The sequence below is a fragment of the Delphinus delphis genome, chromosome 1 (assembly GCF_949987515.2).
Source record: "Delphinus delphis chromosome 1, mDelDel1.2, whole genome shotgun sequence".
NCBI lineage: Eukaryota > Metazoa > Chordata > Mammalia > Artiodactyla > Delphinidae > Delphinus > Delphinus delphis.
The window spans coordinates 116,300,829-116,313,088 of record NC_082683.1 but is presented as its reverse complement, the minus strand read 5'-3'; the positions used below and the strand labels follow the sequence as shown (position 1 = coordinate 116,313,088).

The 12,260-nt window shown below is 39.7% G+C and overlaps 1 protein-coding gene across 1 annotated transcript in view; it reads left to right on the top strand.

The window, feature by feature from the left end:
* Nucleotides 1-5,483: 5,483 nt before the first annotated feature.
* The window catches only part of CFAP126 (cilia and flagella associated protein 126), a gene marked incomplete at its 5' end in the record, with an annotated part of 29,044 nt that continues 22,267 nt past the window's right edge, over nt 5,484-12,260 (top strand). The window contains one exon of the mRNA XM_060014163.1: nt 5,484-5,625. Within this exon, the coding sequence (XP_059870146.1) occupies nt 5,484-5,625 (142 nt within the window). The remainder of the gene's footprint in view (nt 5,626-12,260) is intronic.

The following is a 12,260-nucleotide window of genomic DNA, read 5'->3' as shown; positions in this document are numbered from 1 at the left end:
ACATATAATATATAACAGAATATAATATACTATTATATATAATATGACTTAAATATATAATTTATTATATTTTACAGCTGCATTGGTATGAAGATGAAGGTATTAATATTATATAAAATCATTTGTAAAATTTCATTATTTTGAATTTAAATGACTTTTTTAATAAAATTAAGGCATTTTGGATTTAAAATAAGTTGAAATCTTTTTGTAGGTGTATGCCTACTGTGCCTAATGGGCAAGTTGGCTCCCCATTGTGAGGATGATTTCATAGAGTGATACATTTGCCAAAACTTAACCTGTACATTTTCAATATGTCCAATTTACTGTATGTCAGTTATGCCCTAATACAGATGTTAACATTTGTTTTAATATTTCTCAGAAAAAAATAAACATGTATTTGAAGTCTGTTCTGGATACTCATACAAATACATATTTTTAAGTTTCTTATTAAAATTTTTGTATGAAACTAAAATGTGTATTCACAACATTCAATAATTTGGGGATGGACCTCAGGTACAGTGTTAATCTCAATTCATTGCCCTCGATCCACATGGATGGGTGCAAGACTCTTCTCTTGCTTCATTTATTTTTGTCTTAATTTATTACTTTCTTTTATCCCTATTCCCTACTTTCACCCCCTCTCTAATGTGTTTGATATGTATTTTGAATTTGTATGTATGCTTGTAGACTGTGTAGTTGTTTTGTGTGTAATTGTTTCCTAATTTTGCGTATGTTCTTCACTCAGCATTGTGACTTTGGGTTCTACCCAAGTTTCTGTGTGTACATTTACTCCTTTGCTTCTGACTGCTGTAAATAATTTCATAGTGGGCACCCACCCATTTTACTTTTCTTTCCCCCATTATAGATGCTAGGTTGTTACCCACCAAGATATGACAAACAATGCCATCATACATTTTATTAAACAAATATTTATAGAGTACCTACTAAGTTCCAGGTACTGTTCTAACCTCCAAGGATTCATTAACTACAAAAAAAGACTGAACCAAATCCCTGCCCACATGTAGTTTACATTCTAGTGGGTGAGGCAAATGATAACAAGATAAAATATATGATAAGTTTGGTTGGTTTTTTTTTTTGCGGTACGCGGGCCTCTCACTGTTGCGGCCTCTCTCGCTGCGGAGCACAGGCTCCGGACGCGCAAGCTCCGCGGCCATGGCTCACGGGCCCAGTCGTTCCGCGGCATGTGGGGTCTTCCCAGACCGCAGCACGAACTCGTGTCCCCCGTATCGGCAGGCGGACTCTCAACCACTGTGCCACCAGGGAAGCCCTCTTTTTCTTTTTTTTTATAATCTTTATCAGAGTATAATTGCTTCACAATACTGTGTTAGTTTCTGTTGTACAACAAAGTGAATCAGCCATATGCATACATATATCCACATATCCCCTCCCTCTTGAGCCTCCCTCCCACCCTCCCTATCCCACCTCTCTAGGTCATCACAAAGCACCGAGCTGATCTCCCTGTGCTATGCTGCTGCCTCCCACTAGCTATCTATTTTATATTTAGTATATACGTCGATGCTACTCTCACTTCGCCCCAGCTTCCCCCTCCCCCGCCCCCCATGTCCTCAAGTCCATTCTCTATGTCTACGTCTTTATTCCTGCCCTGCCACTAGGTTCATCAGTACCACTTTTTTCCTTTTTTACCTTCCATATATATGTGTTAGCATACGGTATTTGTTTCTCTCTTTCTGACTTACTTCACTCTGTATGACAGACTCTAGGTCCATCCACCTCACTACAAATAACTCAACTTCGTTTCTTTTTATGGCTGAGTAACATTCCATTGTATATATGTGTCACATCTTCTTTATCCATTCATCTGTCGATGGACATTTAGGTTGCTTCCATGTCCTGGCTATTGTAAATAGAGCTGCAATTAACATTGTGGTACATGACTCTTTTTGAATTATGGTATTCTCAGGGTGTATGCCCAGTAGTGGGATTGCTGGGTCATATGATAGTTCTATTTTTAGTTTTTTAAGGAACCACCATACTGTTCTCCATAGTGGTTGTATCAATTTACAGTGCAGGAGGGTCCCCTTTTTACCACACCCTTTCCAGCATTTATTGTTTCTAGATTTTTTTGATAATGGCCATTTTGATTGGTGTGAGGTGATACCTCATTGGAGTTTCGAATTGCATTTCTCTAATAACTAGTGATGTTGAGCATCTTTTCATGTGCCTCTTGGCATCTGTATGTCTTCTTTGGTGAAATGTCTATTTAGGTCTTCCATCCATTTTTTAATTGGGCTTTTTTTTTTTTTTGATATTGAGCTCAATGAGCTGTTTGTATATTTTGGAGATTAATCCTTTGTCTGTTGTTTCATTTGCAAATATTTTCTCCCATTCTGAGGGTTGTCTTCTTGTCTTGTTTATAGTTTCCTTTGCTGTGCAAAAGCTTTTAAGTTTCATTAGGTCCCATTTTTGTTTTTATTTTCACTACTCTAGGGGGCTGGTCAAAAAGATCTTGCTGTGATTTATGTCATAGAGTGTTCTTCCTATGTTTCCTTCTAAGAGCTTTAGAGTGTCTGGTTTTACATTTAGGTCTTTAATCCATTTGGAGTTTATTTTTATGTTAGGTAGTGTTCTAATTTCATTCTTTTACATGTAGCTGTCCAGTTTTCCCAGCACCACTTATTAAAGAGGCTGTTTTTTCTCCATTGTTCTTGCCTCCTTTGTCATAAATTAAGACCACATGTTTCTTTGAGGACCAGGCAAAACTGTTACAGCTTGGCTGGGAAGTTCTGATTCATGCGCCATATTCACCAGACACTGCACCTTTGGATGTCCATTTATTTCAGTCCTTACAAAATTCTTTTAATAGGGCTTCCCTGGTGGCGCAGTGGTTGAGAGTCCGCCTGCCGATGCAGGAGACACGGGTTCGTGCCCCAGTCTGGGAAGATCCCACTGGGCCCGTGAGCCATGGCCAATGAGCCTGCGTGTCCGGAGCCTGTACTCCGCAACGGGAAAGGCCACAACAGTGAGAGGCCCGCGTACCGCAAAAATTAAAAAAAAATTCTTTTAATAGAAAAAATTTCAATTCCCTGGAAGACTGTAAAAGGCACTTGGAACAGTTCTTTGCTCAAAAAGATAAAAAATTTGGCGAGGATGGAATTATGAAGTTGCCTGAAAAATGGCAGAAGGTAGTGGAACAAAATGGTGTATACATTGATCAATAAAGTTCTTGGTGAAAATAAAAACTTTTTGGCCAACCCAGTACTTTGTCAAAAGTTCAGAAACAGCAGAAGTAAAACCAATGAATCACTGAAGTAGTAAAAGTTTATTGTGCACACAACAAAAAGAAAGTTCACAAACCAGGCGCACTCACTCCAAACGTGGAGGAAAACTCAGGGGTATAGAGTCGTCCCTCCATATCTGTGGGGGATTGGTTCCACGACCTCTACTCATACACCAAAATCCTTGAACGCTGAAGTCCCTTATATAAAATGGTGTAGTATTTGCCTCTAACCTACTAAGGTCCTCCCATTTACTTTAATTAATCTCTAGATTACTTATGATAACTAATACAATGTAAATGCTATGTAAATAGCTGTAAATACAATATAAATTCCATGTAAATAGTTGCTGGCTTGCGAGAAATTCAAGTTTTGCTTTTTAGAACTTTCTGAAATTTTTTTCCCAAATATTTTTGATTCTTGGTTGGTTGAGCCCAAGAATGTGGAAGCCAGGAATAGGAAGGGCCAACTGTATTGTTACAAAGCAGCTTGTATTAGTCAGGAGGCAGTGACTGCTTATTATTCACAGTGATTGGTTACAATATTAGAATTTTCTTAAGTGATAGGGAATTGGTTAGTGGTTACCTCATATCAATTTTGGCGAAGAGTTTAAGTTGTGCCTATGACTTCCAGAGGCATGAGCAAGAAGTGACCAAGGTCAAATTAGTCTCCCTTGCTTTGCAAAATAAGCTAAATTAAGGTTTGCTGTATGACTAAACTGGTTTTGTCTGCTCAGGGAATTTTCAAAGCCAGTCTTCATTTGTTTTTTGTTTTAATGATTTTTCTCCCCTTCCAGTTTTATTGAGATATAATTGACATACAGCACAGTGTAAGTTTAAGGTGTACAACATAATGATTTGACTTATATACATCATGAAATGATTACCGTAATTAGTTTAGTGAACATCCATTACCTCATATAGATACAAAATAAGATAACATTAAAAAAATTTTTTCCCTTGTGATGAGAACTCTTAGAATTTACTCTTAAATAAGTTTGATATATAACATACAGCAGTGTTAATTACATTTATCATATTGTACATTATGTCCCTAGTACTTATTTAACTAATAACTGGAAGTTTGTACCTTTTGACCACCTTCATCCAATTCTGCTTCTCCCCAGACCTTGCCTCTGGTAACCATAAATCTGATCTCTTTTTCTATTAGTATGTTTGTTTGTTTTTGAGGTATATTTGATCTATACAAAACTATGTTAGTTCCTGATGCACAGCATAGTGATTCGATATTTCTATACATTTCAAAATGATTACCATCTATCACCATACAAAGATATTACATTATTATTGGCTATATTCCCCACACAGTATATTTCATACTCCTAACTCATTTACTTTGTAACTGGAAGTTTGCACCACTTAACTTCCCTCACCTATTTCTCTCCTCTCCCACCCCTCCCCTCTGGCAACCACCTGTTTGTTCTCTGTATTAACTTTCTTAGTGTGTGGATTTATTTTTATTACTTTTATATATCACCTATTCAAAAACTATCAAATGTTTTTAAGATGAAAAAAAATACCATTAAGACTAAATAGAAACGAGAAGTGTATGTGACCTAACTTTAAGTGAAAATGTCAGTGGACATTTTTCTGGAGGGGGCAGACGAATTCAAACATGGTAAAAAAAAAAAAGACGTAATATGAGAAAAGAGCAATCTAGTTAGGCAAAGACGAGATTATAAGTTTTCATTACAAAAACAAAGAAGATATGGACACATTAACTAAACAATAAAAACGCGAATATCTCCAAAAATTAATTCGTCGCGTGATTTCGCCTTCTTACTCCTGGGGGCGTCCAGGCTGCACCTAACCCCTCCTTCCTCGTTTTCCGCAGACTCCGAGCGCCAACAATTGGGCAGCGCGCGAGTCAACCGAGACGCCCAGGGGTCCCCAGACACACCTGAAATCCGGGCTCCTGAGAGACCGTCTCCGGGTCACGAACCCTACACAAAGGCCACCTTCGGCTTAACTGTACAACCCGAGAAACCTGTTTCAAGGCCGGAAATCTGAGGCCTAGAGAAAAGGCGCGCCAGGCTTTCCCGGAAGTCTGAGAAGGCCGATTGGCCGCAGCCCTCGGACGTCCCCGCCCCCTGCCCGCCGTCACGCCCGCGGACGGCCCCGCCCCCGCTCCTCCCAGTGCAACCGCAGCGGGGAGCCTTCCCGCAAGTCAGGCCTGAGTCAGGACCGGAAACCTGGGAAGTGTTGATCGGTTCCCGACAATGGGAGCAACGTGACACGATACCGGCCACACATCGGTGGGAGGGAAGTGGAGCACAGCGCAGGCAGCCTCCTGTTGGCGTCCCCACTTCGGCCCCAGGAGCTGGAAATGACCGGGCCTTGTCACTGCTCCGAGGAGAGTGGCGATCCCATAGATCTGAACACTTCATAGTCATGTGCGTGTTCCAGCCGGGTGTGTTCCCGTTCTCCCCAGCCCCTCCATCTCCACCTAATCCCAATTATAGGTGTGCTATTTAAAAGTGTTCCTGTGGACGTATTAACCAGGAAAATTCTGGTTCAACAGAGTTCAGCAGTTCTCTAATTAAATAGCTTTCGGAGTTTTTAACGTGCTAATATACACTTTCTAATCATAATGACTAACATTTGTTTTACATTTACTTTGTATCACGGTAGTTTACAATGTCAATCATTTTAACAATCTTATGAGATAATCATCAAAATGTTACAGATGAGGAAATAAAGTTGTAAAGACATATGCCTGAGTTCCCATTCTAGTGATGGATTTTGACGCAAACCCAGGTCATTTGTACTGATTGTCCACAAATCCCTTTTTAAATCAGAGCATCACTTGAGACCAGGCCTATAAAGAGTGTACTTTGTCTTGGAGTCCTTGGAGGGAGCAGCTGTGAGGTCCAAGTCAAACAAGAGAATGTGAGCCCCAGCCCTACCATGGAAGAGGTGAATTGCCTGGTTTCTGACAACAAGGTGAGGCAGTGGGGAAACTGCAGGAAACTGAGGTTGGGGTGCCAGCAGTACTTCTTGCTACCTTAAACACAGCTGCTCCTGCCTACACCCCTTGCAGAACACTCCCAAATATTCTAATGAAACCCTGAAGGTGGGGCTAGTGCTGGAAGGGACTCTGAGACTCCCACTCCCGAGGAATGGATTAAAAAAACAAAATAAAACAAACAAAAAACCCCTAAGAGTAGAAGGTGAGAACTTGACCCACCATCTGGTCTAATACAGTCACACTGGGAGTCGCTGGTGGGGGGTGGAGGAGAGAGGAATATATTCTGAATAGATTTAACTCCCATCTCCTTCCAAGGGAAGACACCTAGACTAGAACAAATGTCTTTTGTAGAAGTCTGGGAATGAGACAAAACAGCTTGCTGGGCAGAGACTTTGCAGCTACAGGCAAATGAATGGGATGGGTCAATGGACTTGAGCAATTAATGTCAGGATTGCAAAAGGCCCAACAGAAATAGCTGCAACTTAGCACATGGCACCCAGGGACAAGGCCAGCCCAACACATCTGAGAGCAGTAAGGTGCCAGCTGCCAGCCACAGGGTTGCCTCCCTTTTCTGCTACCTCTAGGTCATGGTAGGTCCACCTTCACCTAGATGCCACCTTGAGGAGAATAAGAGAGTGTTCTCGTTATCTACTGCTGTGTAACAAACGACTCCAGAGTCAAGAATTTGGAAAGGGTATGTTGGGGACAGTTTGTTTCTGCTTAAAATCTCTGGGACTTCAGCTGGGAAGACTTGGAGGGCAGAGGTGACTTGACGGCTGGGGGCTGGAATCATCTGGAGCTGCTCATTCAAATGTCTGGATGTTATGCTGGCTGTCGGCTGGGATCTCAGCTGAGGCTGTCAGCAGCAGCACCTACAAGTGGACTCTCCATGAGGTCTCTCTGCTTCCTCAGATCCAAGGTGGCTGGACTCCAAGATGTGGCATCCCAAGAGGACCAAGCAGAAGCTGTCACCTTTGGCTCTGTGTCACTTCCACCTTAGTCATAGGCCCACCCAAATTCAAGAGGAGAGAATACAGACTCCTCAGTGGAAGTGTCAGCATCACGTTTAAGAGCATGTGGTATGGAATATCTAGCTGCAACCCTGTTGAAAAATTAAGAGGAATGATGAAAGACCAAGCATCTTCCTATAGGGACTGAGTTAACCCCCAAATACCATGTTTTGTTATCTATTTCTGTAAAACCGCCTCAAAATTTAGTGCCTTAAAATAACAATTTATTATTTCTATGGTTCTGTCGGTTGGCAGGGGCTCAGATGGGAATTTGGCTGGAACTAGAATGATCAAGATAGCCTTAGGCCTTTCTCCACATGGCCTTTGTCTCTGACAAAGTAACTGGTCTTCTTACATGGCACAGACTAGCAAGAGGGAATGTTCCCAACCAAGGCGGGCAGAAGCTACAGATCTGTTAAGTCTCCACCCTGGAACTTACATATCAGCAGTTCCCAGATTCGTAGAGAGCGGAAATAGACTCTACCTCTTGTAGGGTAATTGTCCAGGTCACATTTCAAAACAGCTTACAGGGTGGGACATATTGTTGTCATCTTTGGAAACACAATCACCACCACAACTTAAACAAGAAAAAACTTAGAGATCTTTAACTGGGCAGTTAAATTTCCCCCCATTTCTCCACATCCTGTAGGATAGAGGCTTAAGAACAGGTTAGATCAATTATAAAATAGGCTACATTTTTTCCCATGCATATCTGAATGTAATGAGTAAACTGTGAGCCACTACTTATGTCAAAATATTGGTCTGCACTAGAAAGAGTCTTAGTCTTAAGACGTAAAACTGGAGAACAAATGTGAATCGGAATGGGAAATAGGAAGATTAATTTTGGTTTTGGACCTACATCTGTCCATCATTTGAGTGCATGCTGTGACTTAACAAACACCCAAGATGGGCCAAATGATCACCTGAGACTTTTAAGGCTAGCTCACTTGTTCTACATTTTCCTTTGCTCTCACCCTGGTTCAATCTACCATCACCCCTCACCTAAACAACTGCAGAAGGCTCCTAATCAGTTTCAGTGCATCCATAGTTGTCATCTTCCAATCCATTCTCCATTTATGTATCTTCAAGATACATATTTAAACACTTAATACTAAGAATATCCTTTAATACCAAAAAATTACATAATTTTATTGTTAGGGATTTTGCTACAATATCTTTAGATCCTTAAAGCTGGAAAGAAACTTAGAGACCAACACTTTCATTTTAAGGATGAGGAAACTGAATCCCATAGAAGCTAAACAAGTTGCGCAAAGGCATACTCGTTAGTAATTGGCGTAAGATGGAACATGACTTCCTAATCTAGTGATCTCTTTACTCATCACATTACCTTTCAAGTAAAGAGGGAAAACATATAATAATAATAATACCTTATATTTTTATAACCCATATTTATACTTTTAAAAAACCTGATTTATCTTTACAACAATCCTGTGAAGTGGCAGGGTAGATGCTATTACCTTTAATTTGTAAAATGAAGACAATGAAATAGCAACTTGGTGACTTGTCCAAGGCCATATCTAGTTGGTAATAGAATTGGACCTAAGAATAAAAGTCTTCAGGCTACTCTTTCAAGGTTTTAAACTTCTTTTCCTTTTTTAAAAAATATTTTTATTACAAAAGAAATACGTGCTTATTATAACCAATCAACACATAAATGTACAATGAAAACTTCTTAAGCAAGAATAACCAAACAAATGGAGAAGCCATACAGGAAAAGACATATTTAACTATCTTTTAAAGGAAATTAAAACAAAAGACACCCTAAATAAAGTAAAAAAAAAAAAAAACTAGAAACATGCTCTGAGAAATAATTCCAACACATATGACTGAAAAAGTGTATCTCTAACACACACAAAGAGTGCCTACAAATTGATAAGAAAAAGAAACAAACTAATAGAAAAGTGAGTAAAGGATATGAATAGGCAATTCATAAAAAAGAAATTCAGTGTAGCCAATAAACATATGAAAAGGTGCTGGTAGTCAAAAAACCAAAAATTAAACGAATAATATATCATTTTCACTCATCAGATTGATAAAAAGAAAAAGAGTAATAATATTCAGGGACTAAAAGGATGGGAGGAAACAGCACTTTTGTATCTTGCTGGTGGGAATATAAATCACTGTGTTTTTTAAAAAGCAACCTGGCAATATATACTAAAAATAAGAATACATGTTCACTTTTGTCCAGCAACTCTACTTTTAAGAATCTAGCCTACTGAAATAAAACCATCAGTATAGAAGGCCAAATGTATAAAGATGTTTATTACAATATCATGGTAGCAAAAAGTGGAAATATCTTGAATGCCCATTAACAGGGGAATGACTGAATAAATGTCTCCACTATGGAATATTAGGCAACTGTTTAAGAAAATGAGATAAATTTATATATACTTTGTGGTTCTATTTTATTGATTCCTTTTGACTATTGAGCCGCTGAACCTGCTTCCTATGTTTGGGGGATCCCCACCCAACCACCGCTGCCTCTGCCTTGTAAGATACAGCTTTCCTCCCACCATAAAATGCCAGCTATTCACTTTTCTAGCCTCCATTGCAGCTAGAAAATCTGCAGATTAGACCACCAGTCCCACATCTTGAATTGGAAACAGGTGAGGGGAAGAAGCAGGGAAGGCAGTGAATGAAGCCTGGTGAGGGGAATGGCAACAGGGGCAGCTTCAGCCAGTTTCTAGAGGTGGTAGTCATCACAGTGACTCAAATAGTAGCACCCAATGTCCAGAACGTAGGACTGGCTACATGATTTGTGGGAGCCAGTGCAAAATAAAAATGTGGGGCCGCTTGTTCAAAAATTATTAAGAATTTCAAGACAGGAACAACAGACAAACCCAGGTCACAGCCTTTCTCAGTGCAGGGCCCTATGGGACTGCATAGGTCGTATGCCCATGGAGCCAGGGCAGAGGGCAGAGTAAGTCAGATATGCAAGCCGCAGTGTTCCTGCCCAGTGGCAGTGGCAGCTCAGGGTACTAATTCATCAGGACTAACAGGAATAACTTAAAATCCAAGTCTAATTCTCTATCTCCCTAGAAATCATATGAACTACCCAATGTCCTTTAATAAGTTATTTTTCCACTGAATTAGCCAGAGTTGATTTGTATTTCTTTTAGCTGAGGACTCTGATACCTCAGTGATACATTAAATGAAAAAGGCCAGTTGCAGAGTAATGTGTATAGTACAAGAAAACAATATGAAAGGATGCATAACAAGTGCTGACGATTATTTAGTTTCAGAAACAGTTCCCTGACATAATTTCTCCCACTTCTTCTAGTAATGTAATTTTTAGTTGGGCATATAACCTCTCAGAATAAAAACTGTATTTTTCCTAGCCTGCTATATTTGCAGCGAGCTATGGTCAGTGACTAAGTTCAGGCCAATGAGATGAAAATGGAAATATCTTTGTGTGACAGCTTCAAGTATCATTCCTTAAAAGACAGCTGCTGAGCTTCCCTAGTGGCGCAGTGGTTGAGAGTCCGCCTGCCGATGCAGGGGACACGTGTTCGTGCCCCGGTCCGGGTGAGCTCATGGCCGCTGAGCCTGCGCGTCCGGAGCCTGTGCTCAGCAACGGGAGAGGCCACAACAGCGAGAGGCCCACGTACCGCAAAATAAATAAATAAATAAATAAAAGACAGCTGCTGCGTGCCCTTTGGAACTACTGCCATCTTGGATTACGAGAATCAGGGTTCCACCCTTGGGATGGAGCTGGAAGGAATATAAGACCCTGAGGTCCTCAAGCAGCAGAGCTCCTCTAACAACCCAGGACTGCATACCTCTGGACATTTTCATGGGAGCAAAATAAACCTCTCTATATTTTTAAGGTACTTATTTTAAATTTTCTGCCACTTGCAGCCAAATCTACTTTAACTAGAATAGTTTTTTCCCCAAGGAAGATGAGGTTGGAATGCTGGGGGGTGGCGGAGGGGGAGTCTTTGCATATCTCTGTTTGATTTTCTACAATGTGAATATATTCCTTCTATAATTAAAAAAAAAAAATCCCTGAAATTGTGGCCAGAAGACCTAGAGTCTAATTACAGCTCCAGTATTAACTGGTTATGGCCTTAGGCAAATCATTAAGTTTCTCAATTTAAAAATTTTTCCAAATGAGAGAAAGTAATTCAAATATTCTCTTAAAATAGTTGAAAAAGACAAAAGCAATATTCTGTATTACATGTAAAGTTTTGCAAAATTTCAGCTAAGAAAATTCCTTGAGATGCTCCATGAAAAATCAGTCCAGTGGTCAAATAAGTTGAGGAAATGGTGTATATTATATCCCCTTTCCACTATAGAAGAGTTTTAATGTACACTTGGAAGTTAAACATCTGAGACTTCCCACAGGAGAAACTTGTTTTGTTTCACTTATCCAATCAGATTAAATGAGGGCTCAAGATTTCAGATTTTAGGGTCTGGACTTTCAGGAACAGGTCAGTTTGGGAGTTTGAAAACTGGTTCTGCAACTTACTGGCTGTGCATCTTGGACAAATTCTTTAACCTTCCTATGTTTTAGTTTTCTCATATATAAAATGTACTAATATTATTCTCATTTTACAAGGGGCTATTGCAAAAATAAGTTTAAAAACTTTGGCTTTACTTTAATTGCTCAAAAAATTTTGATAATTGTGAGAATAAAAACTCTGATCTAGACTTTTTAGGAAATTACTGACTCTGTGCCTTATTTCTGACAAACAAAGAAGAAGAGGGTAAAATTTGGGAGTGGTCTGAGGCAATATGTTCTCAGAGTAGAGATGTGAATGATGATTGAGTGATTTCTGTATGTAACAAGGAGGGACACAGAACTCTGGAGAGCTCTGGTGTTCCTCTTGGTACTTGTTAAAATGAGACATGAGATCTTATCCTAGCATCGTTCATCGGTACCTATTTTCATTACTTGGCAGTCTTCAGTGAAGTTCACATTACACAACACTTAAAAAAATTTTTTTTTCTTACTGTGGTAAAATACATATAAAATTTACCATCT